The following is a 16865-nucleotide window of genomic DNA, read 5'->3' as shown; positions in this document are numbered from 1 at the left end:
AGATGCTGGGCGCCAGCTCTCCATGCCAGGAGAAACTCGAAACGGGAACACCCTGGAAGATTGTTAAGTGAATGCATAGGAAATTGCCCTTTCTCTGGGTCAAACTAGGTTGGGTTTCGGCAAGGCCGTAGCGACAGAAAGCAGACTCGCAGTTGCCGGGGGCTGGGTGGCGGAGAGGAGAATGGGAAGTAATTGCTTCATAGGTACGGGGTTTTCTTCTGGGGTGAGGGAAGTGTTTTAAAGCTAAATATTGGTGACGGTTGCAAAACAGTGTGACTGTGCTAAATGCGGCCAATGGTGAGTTTTGTTGTTAGGCGTATTTTACAGTTTTTTTAAAAAGTAATAAAGAAATAAACCGTTACCCACCTCACCCCAAGGTAGGATGAAGTTTGGCAATTTCACAGACTTCAACCTCATTGAATTATAGAAGACAGAGAGTGAATGGCTAAGAGGGAGAAACCAGGCTCTTTTGAACGGTGTGTATTATTATGTGATATTTGACACATGGAAAAGAATGTGTGTAATCTATGTGTTAACTTATAAAGCCCAACAATTAAATAAACGTCTGTTAAATCACCACCCCTCTTAAATCTGAGAATTTTAGGGCAGCTGGGTTGCCTAGTGGTTAAGTTCATGCACTAGGCTTTGGCAGCCCAGGGTTCGCCAGCCTGGATCCTGGGCACGGACCTACACACCACTCATCATGCTGTGGCGGCGGCCCACCTACAAAATAGAGGAAGACTGGCACAGATATTAGTTCAGCGACAATCTTCCTCACCAAAAAAAAAAAAAAAAAAATCTGTGAATTTCTTGATCAAGGGTCAATAAACTTTTTTGGTAAAGGAATAGAGAGCACCTATTTGTTTCTGCTAGTCAAGAGGTCACTTGTGGTCTCTGTCACAACTGCTCCATCTGCCTGGTGGAATGAAGCTGGCCACAGACTGAACGGGCATGGCTGTGTTCCGATAAAACTTTATTAACAAAAACAAGTGGTGGGCCAGATTTGGCCAACAGGCTGGCATTTGGGGACCCCCAGATCTAGGACAAAGACTCTGAAGGCAACAGCGTTGGAATCACAGCCTCTGAGAGCACTGGAACCCATAGGTTATTGGACTCGAAGGATCCTACGATTTTAGTCACAGACCATTTGAAGGACAGTGTTCTAGAATGTCACATCGGAACCTCGGAGAGTTGGAAGTCTGGAGCTCCAGCTGTCAGATATTAGAATTTCGTAGATGGTCTGAATGTCGGTCGAGGAATTCTAGCCCTGACCCGTCTGATGTGGTAGCCACTGGCCACACGGGGCCACTGAGCTCTGAAAAGTGGTGGATCTGAGATGAGAGGTGCTGGGGTGTAAAACACGTACAGGATTCTGAAGACTTGGCATTAAAAAAAGGATGTCAAACCTCTCGATCATGTTTTATATTGATCTCACATTGAACTAGTATTATGAATATATTGGGTTCAATAAAATTCATCAGTAAAATTAATTTTCTCCAATTCTTTTTGTCTCTCTTTGCTTGTCCCTTGCTCAGGCTACTGGAAAATGTGAAAAGGCGACCGTGGCTCAAATTATTTTCCCATCAGACAACGCTGACCTGGAGTAACACCCTCCAAGAGATTAGGTGTGGTGCCGGGGCAGGTCACACAGCACAGAGGCAGGGAGAGGCTCTGACCCCGGGCCTTGGGGAGCCAGGTCTGAGGAACAGAGTAGGGAATGACAGGGGCCTTTGGGGAGGCGTTGGAGCACAGCCAACTTGGTCAAACCCATCACCCGCTTCCTTTCCCCACTGCTTCCTCTTCAGAACATGTTGACCCAGCAGATTCCCCGGAGGGCCAGATTTGGCAATCGCCTGGCCCTTCAGCCCACTTCCCTCCTGGGCAGGGCTGGTCAACATCAGGCAGAGGCTGCCTTGGAGAAGCCACCTGGATCCCACTCATTGGCCTCCCAGTGTTTCTAGAAGACTGTGGTGGGGCCTAGCTCTTGAGACAGCATCTCCTTCCCACATCAGGGTGAGGGAAAGCCAGAGGATGGCTAGGAACAGAGAGGCAGTGTGGGGGTGGGGAGGCAGAGGAGGAAGTCTTGGTGGACTCCCTGGAGGAGGCTGTATCCTGAAGGAAGGTAGAAGAGGGATAGGGATGGTCTCTTAAAAATAGGCCGGGTAACCAGGAGACCAGGCAGGAGGTGAGGCAGGAACTCAAGGGGGAGAGGATGGCGTGCTTGGACTAGGCAGGCCGTGGGGCAAGAAGAGGGCAGCGTCCAGCATGGTTCCCAGGCACGGGCTTGGGTGACCGCGTGGACGGTGGGGCGATGAGAGGGGAGGGGGCGGTTTGGGAGAAGATGCCCAGGTCAGTTTGGGTGAGGTGAGTGGGTGCGGAGGCCACATCCTGCAGAGAGAGGTGTGGGGGAAGTTGCAAGAGTCAGAAGCGGGTTCAAGACAGAACTGGAGAAAGCCCGAGTGTGTGGGCAGAAGAAGAAACTGTGGAGGAGGCGGGGAAGGGTCACAGAGAGAGGGCAGGAGGAAAACCAGCCAGGCCTGGAGCCACCAGCGAGAAGGCCGGAGCGGCGGGAAGGACGTTGGGTGTCGAGGTGGCGCAGCAGTTAAGTGTGCACATTCCACTTCAGTGGCCCTGAGTTCACCGGTTCAGATCCCAGCTGCAGACATGGCACCGCTTGGCAAGCCATGCTGTGGCAGGCGTCCCACATAGAAAGTAGAGGAAGATGGGCACAGATGTTAGCTCAGGGCCAGTCTTCCTCTGCAAAAAAAAAGAGGAGGATTGACAGCAGATGTTAGCCCATAGCTAATCTTCCTCAAAAAAAAAAATAATAATAACATTTTGGATATATTGAGTTAAGCAAAACATAATACTGATCGTATTATTCTTTTATATATTAAATATCATTATATATAGCAATATAATATAAATACATTACATTAATAACATTGATGTTACTATAAATATGAATATATATTATATACAATGTGTTATATATTTTCTATATTATATAATATAGTTAATTTTCCATGTTATATAATTATAAATGTAATTACTATATAATATATTGATATTCATATAATATAGAATATTTATATAATATAATTAATTTATCATTCATATCATTGTTAATATAGCATATAATTATATTACATTATTAAATATATTACTATTATTTCATCTCTTTCTTTTTAATTTTTTAATATAGCTGGTAGAAAATTTAAAACTACTTAACATGGCTCATATCATATTTCTGTTGGACAGCACTTGTCTATACAATATTTCTAGCCAATCTACACACAGGCATACACACAAAATACTAGAAATACTAGAAGAAATGTTTTAGGGTCAATTATAAATAATGCAGCATTTTTATAAGAGAATACTATGAAACACTATATGCCCACAAATTGCATAACCTAAAAGAAATGGATACATTCTTAGACTCATACAGCCTCCCGAAACTGAGTCAAGAAGAAATAGAGAATCCGAATAGACCCATCACAAGTAAAGAGATTGAAACAGCAATCAAAAACCTCCCAAAAATCAAAAGTCCAGGACCAGACGGCTTCTCTGGAGAATTCTACCAAACATTCAAAGAAGACTGAATATCTATCCTTCTCAAACTCTTCCAGAAAATTGAAGAAGATGGAATGCTTCCTCAGTCTATGAGGCCAACATCAGCCTGATGTGAAAACCAGACAAGGACACCACGGAGAAGGAAAATTGCAGGCCAATATCGCTGATGAACATAGATGCACAACTCCCCAACAAAATATTGGCAAAACACACACAGCAACACATGAAAAGGATCATACACCATGATCAAGTGGGATTCATACCAGGGACACAGGCATGGTTCAACATCCGCAGATCAATCAACGTGACACATCACATCAACAAACTGAGGAATAAAAACCACATGATCGTCTCAATAGATGCAGAGAAAGCATTTGACAAGATCTAACATGCGTTTGTGATCAAAACTCTTGATAAAATGGGGATAGAAGGAAAGTACCTCAACATAATAAAGGCCATATATGAGCCAACTTCATACTCAATGAGGAAAACTGGAAGCCATTCCTCTGAGAACGGGAACAAGACAAGGGTGCCCACTCTCACCACTCTTATTCAACATAGTGCTGGAGGTTTTGGCTGAGCAATTAGGCAAGAAAAAGAAATAAAGGGCGTCCAAATTGGAAAGGAAGAAGTGAAACTCTTGCTGCTTGCAGATGACATCATTCTATATAAGGAAAACCCTAAAGAATCCATCAGGAAACTATTCGAAATAATCAACAACCACAGCAAAGCTGCAGGGTACAAAATCAACTTACAAAAACCAGTTGCATTTCTGTACTCTGATAACAAGCTTACAGAAAGAGAAGTCGAGAATACAATCCCATTTACAATCGCAACAAAAAGAATAAAATTTCCAGGAATAAATTTAACCAAGGAGGTGAAAGACGTATACACTGAAAACTATAAGACAGTATTGAAAGAAATCAGTGACAACATAAAGAGACGGCAAGAGATTCCACATACATGGATTAGAAGAATAAACAGAGTTCAAATGTCCATACTACTCAAAGCAATCTACAGATGCAACGCCATCCCAATCAGAATCCCAATGACATTCTTCATGGAAATAGAGCAAAGAATCCTAAAATTCATATGGGACAACGAAAGTAAAAAAATAAACAACACAACATTTCAACAGTGATTATTTTTTATTTTCATTAGTCAAAGGATGCATACTAGTTTTTCAAAAAGTCAAAAAGTTATATGCTGCATGATTCCATTGATAGAGCGTTCTTGAAAGGACAAAATTCTAGAGACGGAGAGTGGAGTCGTCATTGCCAGGGCTTGGGGACAAGGCTGGGGAGAGTGGAGGGAAGTGGAGGTGGCCAGAACAGGGCGAGGGATCCTGGTGGTGACGAAAGTGTCCTGATGGTCGACTATCTGTGTCAATATCCTGGTTGTGATGTCGCAATGTCATTTTGCAAGATGTTGCTGTGGAGGGAAACAGGACCCAGCATCCCTCTGTCTTATTATTTACAATTTCATGTGAGCCTACAATGATCTCAAATTCAAAGTTTAATTTTGGGGGGGAAGTTCAAACAAAACAACAGTTTACAAAGGAGTAAGTCAGATTTTCCCGTGCCTCCAGTCCCTGCAGGGACCCAACCAATATTGCCCAACCTCGGTCTTCAGTGTAGCTTCCGCATGCTCTCCGCCATAACCACATGACGTGTTTTAACTTAATAGTTTTTCTAAAAACCCAATTAAGGAATAGTTTAACCTACTGTTTTTCTTTAAATCAACTCACTTACAAAAGCTTGGATAGGTCCATGTCCTTTTGCTTTGTCCTAAACAAGAACAAGTTTTGAGAAACCAGTTACGTTTTTACCCAACTCTCCGTAGAATAAACACACAACTCTTTTCTCAACAGGGTTAGACCGCGTCTGCGCGTCCGGATTCTAGGCAGCTGATATATTCTATTCGTGGGCTCTGCTCGCGCAGACCTGTCGCTGTAGGAGGGCACTCCGTACGGGCTCCTGGTTGTTTCTCAAAGTCCGTGGGTGGAAAGAATGGTTGGGTCTCTCTAGAAGGAAGTGTCGATGTTGGAAAGCAGGAAGGATGAGAAGAGCTCGCCCGGGAGGAAGACAAGTCCGGGAAAGATGGAAGGAATGGAGACGAGTTCACTAAAACCACACCGCCTCGGCAAGGGCTGAGTTAAAAATCAACAGAGACTGGACAGCCGGGGGCAGCCCCGGGCAGACGGCAGCCGGGGAGGCCTGCCCTCACACGGCCTGGCACTTCTGAGATGGAGTCTCCATCGTGGAGAGCGTGAAGGACTTGGACTCTCTGGTTAAGCTCTCCTCGGTTGTCAACACTTTCCTGAGAACGTTGGGGAGAGACTTCAGGAACCGGGACTGGAAGCCCTGGGCGGCCACCACGTAGATGACAGGATTGATGCAACAGTTGACGTACGCAAGGGAGACAGACAGGGGGTCGATCCTGGACACGACTTTGAAGACGCTATCGGTCTTGTGGAGGAAAGACAACATCATCCCCGTCACCTGGTAGGGCAGCCAGAGGACAAAGAAGCTGGTCACCACTGCCACCACCACTTTGAGCGTCTTGGTGGAGCGTGTGGCGCTGCGGCTCCATGCCCGGATGAGGAGGAAGGTGTAACATATTGCAAGGGTGACCAGTGGCCACAGGAAGCCCACGACCAGACGGAGGATGGCCACGGCCCTCTCCGTGCGGTCACTGCCACCATAGTCGACACTACACTTTATCCGGGTCGGAAAGTACTCCTTGTGGACCGAACGGAACAGGAAAGACGGTATGGTCAGCAGCAGGGCCAAGAACCAGGCCACGCCACAGGCGATCCAGGCCACGTGGGCCCCTCGGTAGTTCTGGCACCAGATGGGGTTAACCACAAGCACGAAGCGGTCGGCGCTGATGGTGGCCAGGATCAGGATGCTGGCATACATGTTGAGCAGGATGAGCGAGGGCAGGATGCTGCAGGCAGCGCTGCCGAAGGGCCAGTCGCCGTGCAGGATGACGGACGTAAACAAGATGGGCAGCGCCAGGCAGGACAGGAGGTCAGCCACTGCCAGGTTGAGAAACCAGACGGCGTTGACGGTTCGCCTGGCCTCGGACCCTGTCACCCAGACCACCAGGGCGTTGCCGGGCACTCCCACCAGGAAGACAGCTGCATACACGATCAGGGCAATGATCTGTAGACGAGTCAGACTCTGGGTCCTGGAGGAGTTATCCACTGGTTCGTTGAAGCCATCAGTGGAGCCGTCGTAATTGGAGTAGTCAAAGGTGGTATTGTCCATGGAGGCCTAGGTGGAACCAGAGAGACAGGGAGACAATCAGTCTGCAGACAGGGCCCAGGGAGGCCCGAGAGAGCTACACGGCTTTGAACCCACCGCTGTACTACTTTGAGCCTCAGGTTTCTTCCGGGAAATGGGGACTGCTGAGGGCTGAGAGCCTGCTGCGGTATCCTGCCACTTACTAAAATATTGAAAACGCTTCCACGCCGATTGGTCTCCCTGCCACCCTGCCACCTCCCCCTTACGTCCTTGGACTTCCCCAGGCTCCAGCAACCAAATGGTTAAAATTTAGGCTTCCTGCAACGCTGTGGTCACTATCCACTCCAATTGGTCAGTGCCCACGACACACTGCTTGTTAGATATTTTTAACGTCACCAACAAACTGAGAAGATATTACTAGATGGTTATCCCACCACCACCCACCACCACCACCATCCCGACCATCGCCCCTTGTCCTGCGTTCCACCACCAAGGCAGCTGTGTGCCAGCTGGGAGTGGCGACCCAGAGGACGCAGCAGTTCTGCAGTGCCCCGTATACACAGGCACAACGTTCAAGTGGGGAGAGAGGGGACCCCCCCAAAAACTTGGTCATCAAGATAAACATCTTATTGCAATATTTTAAAGAATCAAAATGAATGCCCAGCCCCCCCCCCCAAAAAAATCCATCGTGGAAAAAAAATCCAAATTTTAAATAAAGACAGGCTGCTGTCATTGTTTGTTCAATCTGTGGCCCTGCCTTATTGTGCAACAGGAACTTTCTGACCAGCCCACAGTTTGCATTCCCAGCTGGACGCATCTTTGCAGGGTGACAACGGCCTGCAAACATATCATGCAGTTTGGGGCTTTATGTAGAGTCACATTGTTGGGGTTTTGGGGAGTTTTTTTGGGTAGAGCTTTTATTTAGTTTTTCTACTTGGTCCAGACTATGGGAGGACATTTTGCTAAGCGTAGATGAGAGTGCACATGGGTCCTTTGACCTTGGGTTCCAGGGTGGCTCAGCACGGCATTAAGGTCCAGATCCTGACTGTCCCAGCTGAAGTCTGCATGGCCCTCTGCAAGTTCTACCGCTGCTCCGTGCCTCTGTTTCTGTCCTAGTTAACTCCTAGCGGTTCACCCACTTTAGCTGGATTTAGCTCCAAAACCTCGGTGTCAGAGCGGAGAGAAAATCTGTGTGGAAAGCAAGAGGGAGAAGAAGAAATAGATGTTCACCTTGCTGGAGGGAGGGCAGAAGGGATGAAAGGAGCAGAAGAAGTTATACGTTCAAGAACAAAGAGAACCTTCGCACCCAGATTATGGCCTCTAATTACCATCTGTCACTCACAGCACCCAGGGCTCCCCGGAGAAAGGCCAATTCCTGTTCTGGGACAGGAAATAGACCAGATGAGCCCAGGACATCTTGCACTAGGATGTAAGAAAGTTTTTAATGGGCACAAGTCAAAAAAGATGCAAGAGGCAGCCCCAAAGGGCTCCCGCTAGTCAAAGATGGGACAATTTGAGCATCAAATAATAAGAAGAACTGTGATGGAGTGAGACATATTAATGGATAAAGATCTGTGGGTTCCTAACTATAATAAAAGCAAGCAAACCCATTGGTCACCTTTTTATTCTGGAAAGGGAATGAATCAAGCATTTCTCCTGCCATTTCCATACAGAGTATGTTTCAGGGAAATAAAGAGTCGATGTAGGAGAGCCCTTGTTTAGAGAAGTCTAAGAACAAGACCTGCAGGAGGAGTGACAGAACTAAGGAAAGAGCAGATCTCCGGGAGGACCATCAACATCTGATAAAACCATCAGGGGAGAGACGGACAGGAACTTTCCAATCAATGAGTCGGGCTGGCACCCCAAACCCGCTGAGGGACCTCGGCACCCCGAGAAGAGAGACAGTCAGACGTTCTGCTCTATCTGACATGATGCAGTAGAAAGAACACAGCTAACTCTGAAGCAATTTTTGCCAAAAAACAAATTTGAGGGCCAGCCTGGTGGTTAAGTTCGTGTGCTCCACTTAAGCGGCTGGGGTTCGCAGGTTTGGCTCCTGGGTGCGTGCGAACCTACATACTGCTTGTTAAGCCACGCTGTGGTGGCGGCCCACATATAAAACAGAGGAAGATTGGCACAGATGTTAGCTCATCGACAATCTTCCTTGGCAAAAAAAGGAGGATTGGCAACAGATGTGAGCTCAGAGCCAATCTTCCTCACCAAAAAAAAAAAAAATTCAATGTGAATCTAATCAAGCTGCTGGATTAAAACTACCAGTTTACAGGAAAAGTGGAGGAGAGAGGAACATAAATAGCACCACAGGGATGAAATCAGCCTAATCAGATTGCGGGAAACTCTATGGGACAAAGGGTTTGGTTTCTCCCACAAGTAAAAGGGGAGTGCCACGGATTAAAAGAGATTTAAGACGCGTATCAACCAAAGGCAATGTGAAGACCTCGTTTGGATCCTGATTGGAACAATCAACTGGAGAATAAGATATTTTTGAGACAATCTGGGAGATTTAAAAATGGGCTGGCTATTTCACGGTAGTAACGATCGGTGTTAATTTTATCGAGGATGATACGGTGGTGTGTTTATGTTAAAAAGGGGGAGGGGGCTCGAGAGAGTTTTGTAGGCAACGAGACACAGCAGGAAAATCCCCACACGGCATGGAATGGTCACACTAAAGCAGCCAGCTCTTTCCTGGCAATAGCTCTTTCAATCCTGACCAGGACCCTACAGTTTGGTTCTATTAATATACCCATTTTATTGATGAGGAAACAGAGGCACCAGAAGGGAAAGTAGGCTGTTCCAGGTCACGTAGATAGGAATTCAAACCTTTCCAGGCTGGGGTGCAAACCCAGGCGGGCTGCCCCTCACTGTCTCCAAGGGGGGCTGCGGACGCCTCCGGGGCGAGCTCTGTGGCCCTTGCAGCTAGCCCATCCTTGAAGGCCACTTGGTCACCAACCCAGGGACAGGAGGCAGAGAGAAATAGAAATCGTTGTGACGGAAATATTCAGAGCTGGGTTTTCAGCGCACCTGAATTTGCGGGCTGAGGTTTATACCTGCTGAAACACCCACCTCGTGGATTAAATAAGATGAGAAATGTTCGTGCGTCTAACAAAGAACCTGGGACAGAGGAGGAGACAAGAAATGGCAGCCAATACTATTATAATTTATCGATTTCATGACTATGGAAGAGCTCACATCAAGGTCTTTCTCCGACCACTCTTTTTTATTTCTGGTCCCTTTACGTTGCCCTGAGACTGGTCAGGTGGACGGGCAGGAGTGTCTGCTGGTAGAGCCACAGCAGCGCTTCAATTACTGGAAGGGAAAACGTCAATGCCAGCTGACGAGTGGACCAACAGGGTATGCTATAGCCATGTTGTGGAATATTATTCAGCCATAAAAAAGGAATAAATCTCCAATAGATGCTACAACATGGATGAACCTTGGAAACATTGTGCTGAGTGAAAGAAGCCGGACACAGGAAGTCACATGTCATATGATTCCGTTTATATGAAATGTCCAGAATAGGGAAATCCACAGAGACAGGAAGTGGATGAGTGGTTGCTGGAGACTGTGGGCCCAGGGAATGGGGAGTGATGCTTAATGGGTACAGGGTGTCTTTTTTTTTTTTTAAAGATTGGCACCTGAGCTAACATCTGTTACCAATCTTCTTTTTTTTCTTCTTCTCCCCAAATACCCCCAGTACATAGTTGTGCATTTTTAGTTGTGGGCCCTTCTAGTTGTGGCATGTGGGATGCCGCCTCAGCATGGCCTGATAAGCGATGCCATGTCTGCACCCAGGATCCAAACCTGCAAAACCCTGGGCCACTGAAGCGGAGTGCACAAACTGAACCACTCGGCCCCAGGGCCGGCCCCTCCAAGGTTCATTTTGAGGGTTCTGGAACCAGATAGAGACGGTGATTGTACAACATTGTGAATGTACTAAACACCAGAGAATTGTACATTTTAAAGCAGTAAATTATATGTTATGTGAATTTTACTCAATTAAAAAAAATGCCCGGGCTGGCCCAGCAGCGTAGTGGTTAAGTTCTCATGTTCTTCTTCAGTGGCCTGGGGTTTGCTGGTTCAGATCCCGGGCCACTCACCTACACACCGCTCATCAAGCCATTCTGTGGCGGCGTCCCACATACAAAATAGGGGAAGACTGGTATAGATGTTAGCTCAGGGCCAGTCTTCCTCACCAAAGAAAAAGAAAAAAATGTCAGTGTCATGAAGACAAGGAAGGGCTGAGGGAGGTTCCAGATGAACGGAAACTAAAGAGTCACTTTTGATTTTCCTGGACAATGAAAGTGACATCCTGGAGCAGGAAAATCAGATTTGCCTTGAAGGGTGTTATTTGGACAACTGAGCAAGTTTAAATATGTTCTGTAGACCAGATAACGGTATTGCATCGAATGTTAAATTTCCTGATGTTGAAAACTGTGCTGGGTTCATGTAGATGAATGTCCTTGTTTGTGAGAAATAGTTACTGAGGTATTTAGGGAGAAAGGGACACAACGCCTATAACTTACTCTCAAATGATTAAGAAAAAAGAGGATAGTTAACAGATAGATTGATAGAAGATTGATAGATACAGATAGATAAAGCAAATTTTGAGAATCTGGGTAAAGAGTATATAGGAGGTCTTTGTATTCTTAACATTTTTCTATAAATGTGAAGATACTTCAAAATAGAGAGTTAAAATTGTTGAAATATTTCCATTGATAAATAGCCCCTGCCCTCAGCCCCCCACCTCCACCATCCCCCCCCAGCACACTGGCTCCCCATTTTCTACTCTGGGGTGCCCCCCCCAGGTCCCCATGCTCTGGTCACTAAAGGGTTGATGACGGCAGGGCAGGAAGCCCCAGACCCCACTCCCTCAGGTGGGCTCTGCTCCTTAGCAAGTTGTTAAATATTTCGAATGTCCGCTCTGGAGAGATCCCCGAAGCTAACTTTTGCCTCTGCTCATTTCGAAAGCTCTCAGCCATCCTTGGCTACAGAATGACTCACAGCCCAAAGAAGGGGAGCCCCCCACCCCCTGCTCTCGCACTCCTCATGCCTCCTCTCGTCAGCTGACAAAGCGCCTTTCCTAGCGTGAGCTCACTCAACCCCTTCCTGTCATTGACCTCATGATCGCAGAAAAAATATGATGATTCTGACACTCTATGGTTTCCAGGATCTTCCCGATGCAAATGGCTTGCAAAGTCTGGCCCTTGCAGCATGCCTACAAAGATCGGAAATAGCTGGTGTCCAGCAAAAGGGGACTCGCCAAATGAATGATGGCACATCCAGGCAGCAGAATATTATGCAGCCATCAAAAAGGAGGAGGACGATTATGTGCTGATGTGGAAAGAGCTCCAAGATCTGGGGTGAAATAGAAAAAGCGAGGAATGGATAGTGTGTCAACCATGCCACCTATGAAAGAGGAACTTCTCTCTCTCTCTGTCTCTCCACCTCTCTCTCCCTCCCTCTCTTCCTCCCTCTATCTCTATCTCTGTCTCTATCATTCGATCTCTCTCCGCATGTGCACGTGTGTGTGTGTTTGCTGGCACAGGCACAGACCATCTCCAGCAGCCGACATAGGAAACCTCGAACCGTAGCTGACCCGGGGAGGGGAAGCTGCGAGCCAGAAGGCTGGCGGCAACAGGAAGTCTTCATCATACAGGTTTTTGTTCATCCTGTACACAGACCCATCCAAGTGCGCGCACTGCCCACTGCCGCAAAATGCAAATCAGATCAAATATACAACAGAATTCATGGTTCCGCAATTCTGGGAGTTCAGCAAAGCTTCTAAGAATATTTCTTACTGGCGCAAACATTAAGTGGCTGGGCGGCCCGGTCCTGACCTATCTGGCCTCTGACGAGGACCGAGAGAGCGTTCGATAGGGTCCAGCCTGGCGTGGGAGCAGGAGGGGACTGGGAAGATCCAGCTGCAGGGCCAGCCAGTAGGACTTTGTGAGCTGATGGAATGTTCTAGATCAGTGCTGTCCGAGGTGATCGCCACCTGTGTGCGTGCTGAGCACATGCAATGTGGCGGATGCATCTGAAAGACCACACTTTTCATTTTTGCGTCATTTCGATGACATTTCAGTAGCCACCTATGCCGATGGGCTTGTACCAGGGCGGTGGCAGCAAGGAGACGCAAACGGATGGGAGGAGAACGGGGTGAGGCAGACACGGGACTTACGGGAACAGCGAGCACGATTGCCGAGCTCTGTTCTAAGCCCTCTTCCTGTATGAGCTCATTGAATCCACAACAATGTTGCTCTTGCCACTCCCGCTTTACAGAGAAGACAACTGAGGCCACAGAGAGCTCGAGAGACCCTTCCAAGCCCCCACAGTTAGCAAGTGGCAGAGATAGGAGAGAATTTCTGAGTGTGGGACTCCAGAGCCCTCTCTGAGCGGCTTGCAAGCCTAAAGTGTGGCGAGAGTGACAGCCACGTACGTAAGGCAAAAAGCCACAAAGTTTGAGGGAGGGAATGTGCCACACATCAGAAAACGAAGGAAGAGGCGCAGACGCCGCGTTCAAGAATTTGTATTTTCTTCTGGGGTCATGGGGAGCCATGGATGGTCTTTGAGCTGTAGAGGGACTAGATTCGAATTTCGGTTTAGAAAGATCGCTCCGGCCACTGTGAGGAGGTGAGACAAGAAGCAAGAGGACCGGAGAGGAGGCAGGGGGAGGATCCAGACCTGTGAGGATGGGGCTGGGCTGGGGTGACGGCCAAGAGGAGGAAGAGAAGCTGGAAGCCTCGAGTGCTCAGAGGAGAGGCATGGCTTGACCACAGTCATGCAGCTGGTGTGTGGTAAACTCTGCCCCAGGCCCTTCCCTTGCTCTCTGGGCGTCGGTTTCCCCATCCTTCCAGTCGAGAAAGTCCTGCCAGCTGTCCCCCCATCACAGTGAAAATGACAGACCGACTCAAAGACATGAGAAAGCCCATAAACACACAGAAGGCCAAGTCTTTTTTTTTCCCTGAACATCCTCTTCTCTGTTCCTATTGGGACTCAGAGTCTTTAAAAACATCCTCCCACGGAACCACACGAAAGTATTGTGGGCTGTGACCTCTGAGCTACCGGCCACAAGGGTGGGGACCGACATTTCGACTCAGATTTACCTTCTTGAATTTGCACAACCTTTGCGACTCCAACCCCTAAGCGTTAAGAATCAGAAACACACACATTTTGAAAACCACATGAAAAAGACAAGCCTCCAGAGCCTTGGAAGGTGCAATGAACTGTTTCTCGAGTCAGCGAAAATAAAAAAGCAGAGGGCAGCGTAGACACACAGACAGTCCCAGGCCCAGGAGAGCGGAAATATAAGTGGGTACAACTTTGGGCGATATCTGTTGAAATAAAAATTGCCCATGCCTTGGATTCAGCATTTGCAGTTCTGAAAACCCAGACATGGGTCCAAAGATATAGTTTTGGTGTGAAAGACAAAATATTGGAAACAACCTAAACCTCCATTCAGGTTGGAGCCTCCCACTGGAATATTATACAGCTGATAGAAAGAAAGAGGCAACTCCCTTGAAATACACAGGTATTGTAATAGTACCTGCTTTATAGGTTGTTTAAGATGAAATTATTACAAGTAAAGTGCACAGCACATGCAGTGGGCACTCAATACATGCTGGTTAATAATATATGTTACTCTCGAAAAAGCAAGATGTAAGATAACACGTAAAACATACTTCAATTTGCAGAGGGCAGGGAGAAAGGATAGACACGTCCCGTGCATTGAGCGCCAACTGTATGCCAGGCGCTGTTGCAAGAACTTTCCAGGGATTATCTCGTTGAACTCTCTCAACGATCCCATGATGTGGGTTCTGATTCTGTGGGCTTTCTATCCCCATCGTGAAGATGAGGAGAAGGAGGAACAGCAGAAACAGGTCTTCCGAGCTATCACACGGAAGGGGCAGCATTTGAACCCCGTTTCAATGTGACCCTCATGTGCAACTTCTCCTGACTTCATTTCCTGCCTATCGGTCCTTGAGCACCTGTAGACCGTTTCTGGAAGGATGCACGACAAACTGGTACCCACGGTTGCGTCTGGGGGCAGTGACAAGGAGTGGCTTTCCACTGTGGGACTTGGGACTATTTTATACAGAAAGAAAAAGCAGTCGAAGCTAGTGGCGGGCCGCGTTCCGAAAGCCCCGGTGGGGTCTGAGAAGGGGGATGCGGGAACGAAGCCGCAGCCAGCCCCTCCCTGGTCCAGCGCATGCGCCGTTTCTCTTTCTCCCAGATGCAGCGGGACCAGAGCCTCCACACGCAGGTGTCAATCACCGCCGTGCCTCGCTCGGCCGGGACCCCGGGGTGCAGGAGTGCAAGGGGCCCCTCGTCTACCCCGGAGACAGTCTCCCTCCGAGACGCACAGAGTCCACGGGACAGCCTGGGTCTGCCGCCAACTGCTGAAGGACCCGGGCCAGCTCCTCACCTCCCCGGGCCTCAGTTTCCCCATCTCTACGATTCAGAGCCTCTGAGAAGTCCAAGTAACTTGACCGTTCTTCCAGACTGGCCTTTTCCAGCCTCCCAATCTCTGTTCCTGCCATTCCCGCTGCCTGCAAGGCCTTTCCTGGGTCTCTCCCCTCAAGGAAGGGAGTCATCTGACCAGATGTGACAGCGAGGGTTTCCTGCCCTGGGGGACTTTGGATCCCAGCCCTCTGGCCTTGCGGTGGCTCCCGTAATCTCTTGATAATCTTCCTCCTCAGCCACGGCCCAGCCCCGGAGTGAGAGCGGGGGAGACGGGGGGGAGATGGAGGACGGGCAGGAGGAGGAAGGAAAGGGGGAGATGGTGAAGGGAGGAGAGACGGAGAGAGCAAGGGGCCCCGGGAGGAGAGAGGTGGCAAGGAAGAAGGATCCCCTTCTGGACTCACCATATTCGGGTCGCCCGGCTTCGCCACTGGTCAAAGGTGCCTCCTGCGCGAGGGCTGTGGTTTTTAAGGCCCCAAGGGAGGGCGCAGAGAGCCAGGGAGGAAATGACCCATCGTTCCCCTCTGGGCCTCTCATTGGCCTGTGCACCGGCCACCCCATCTGGGGCTCCTTCCATGGGGGACCCACCCGCAGAGTCCAAACACCGGTCAGAGGAGGACAGTCAGGGCTCAGAAAACTGAGGAAGTTCCCCTCTGAGGATGGAGGAAGCGACGTGAAAGAGACCCCCGCCCCGATCTAGGCTTGGCCCCCTGCCCCCCCGGGCCGTGATTTCCACATTTGAGACCGTCTCCCTCTTTCCTTCTAGGGCACCAGGCAGCTGTGGAAAAGCTCACGAGTCCAGCTGGCTGGAACTTCCCTGGGGTCCTGGGAAGCCGAGACTGGGAGCCTCAAGGCAGGTTGCTTGGAGGCCCAGAGAGGCCAAGCAGGTCTGGGGGGGTGGCCCAGCACTCAGGGACTGGTGGCATTCCTTGAGCCACAACCATCCTTTCCAGCCTCATTCCACGTTTTCTTGGAAACATGCTGGAGCCTGGAGCGAGGAAGGATCCTATGTCAGTCTCCTATGGCTGCTGTAACAAATTGCCACAAACCCCAGTGGTTTAAAACAACAGAAATTTATCCTCTCACAGTTCGGGAGACCCAAAGGCCAGAATCAAGGGGTCTGCGGGGCCACGCGCCCTCCGTAAGTTCTAAAGGCTAATCTGTTCCTGCGTCTTCCAGCTTCTGCTGGCTGCCAGCATCCCTCGGCTTGTGGCCGTCACTCCAGTCTCCCCCTCTACGATCACATCTTCTCTCCCACTGTGTGACTCAAATCTGCCTCTGCCTCCTAAAAGGACCCTTGTGATTCCACTTGAGGTCCCCCTGGATGGTCTCCTCTTTCAAGATCCTTAACTTGTCTGCAAAGTCCCTTTTGCTATTTAAGCCCCAGGCTGCAGGAATTAAGATGTGGACATCACTGGGAACCATTTTCCAGCCTGCCACCATGGGCACGACGATGCAACGAGCACAGAAACGGGCTCACTTTGCCCACGCTTTTCTGCAGCCCTACAATATATCACGCACATCTTTCCACCACGGAGAGTATTTTTCGACAGCGACTGTCCATTTGTA

At 48.8% G+C, this 16865-nt stretch overlaps 1 protein-coding gene across 2 annotated transcripts; it reads right to left on the bottom strand.

The window, feature by feature from the left end:
* Positions 1 to 4705: 4705 nt before the first annotated feature.
* Positions 4706 to 15935, bottom strand: C5AR1 (complement C5a receptor 1). Of its 2 annotated transcripts, XM_044759938.2 has the most exons (3): positions 15701 to 15895; positions 7823 to 8012; positions 4706 to 6854 (listed from the first exon to the last, which is right to left on the bottom strand). In XM_044759938.2, the coding sequence occupies exon 3, from the start codon at positions 6846 to 6848 to the stop codon at positions 5799 to 5801; it is 1050 nt and encodes a 349-aa protein (XP_044615873.2). In that variant the 5' UTR covers positions 6849 to 6854; positions 7823 to 8012; positions 15701 to 15895; the 3' UTR covers positions 4706 to 5798. The 2 variants fall into 2 exon arrangements, with proteins under 2 accessions (XP_044615873.2, XP_014718523.1); XM_014863037.3 differs by lacking the exon at positions 7823 to 8012 and having other exon boundaries at positions 15701 to 15935.
* Positions 15936 to 16865: the final 930 nt, after the last annotated feature.

This window comes from Equus asinus, chromosome 26 (assembly GCF_041296235.1).
Source record: "Equus asinus isolate D_3611 breed Donkey chromosome 26, EquAss-T2T_v2, whole genome shotgun sequence".
Lineage (NCBI taxonomy): Eukaryota > Metazoa > Chordata > Mammalia > Perissodactyla > Equidae > Equus > Equus asinus.
This window is presented reverse-complemented; position numbering and strand designations above follow the sequence as displayed.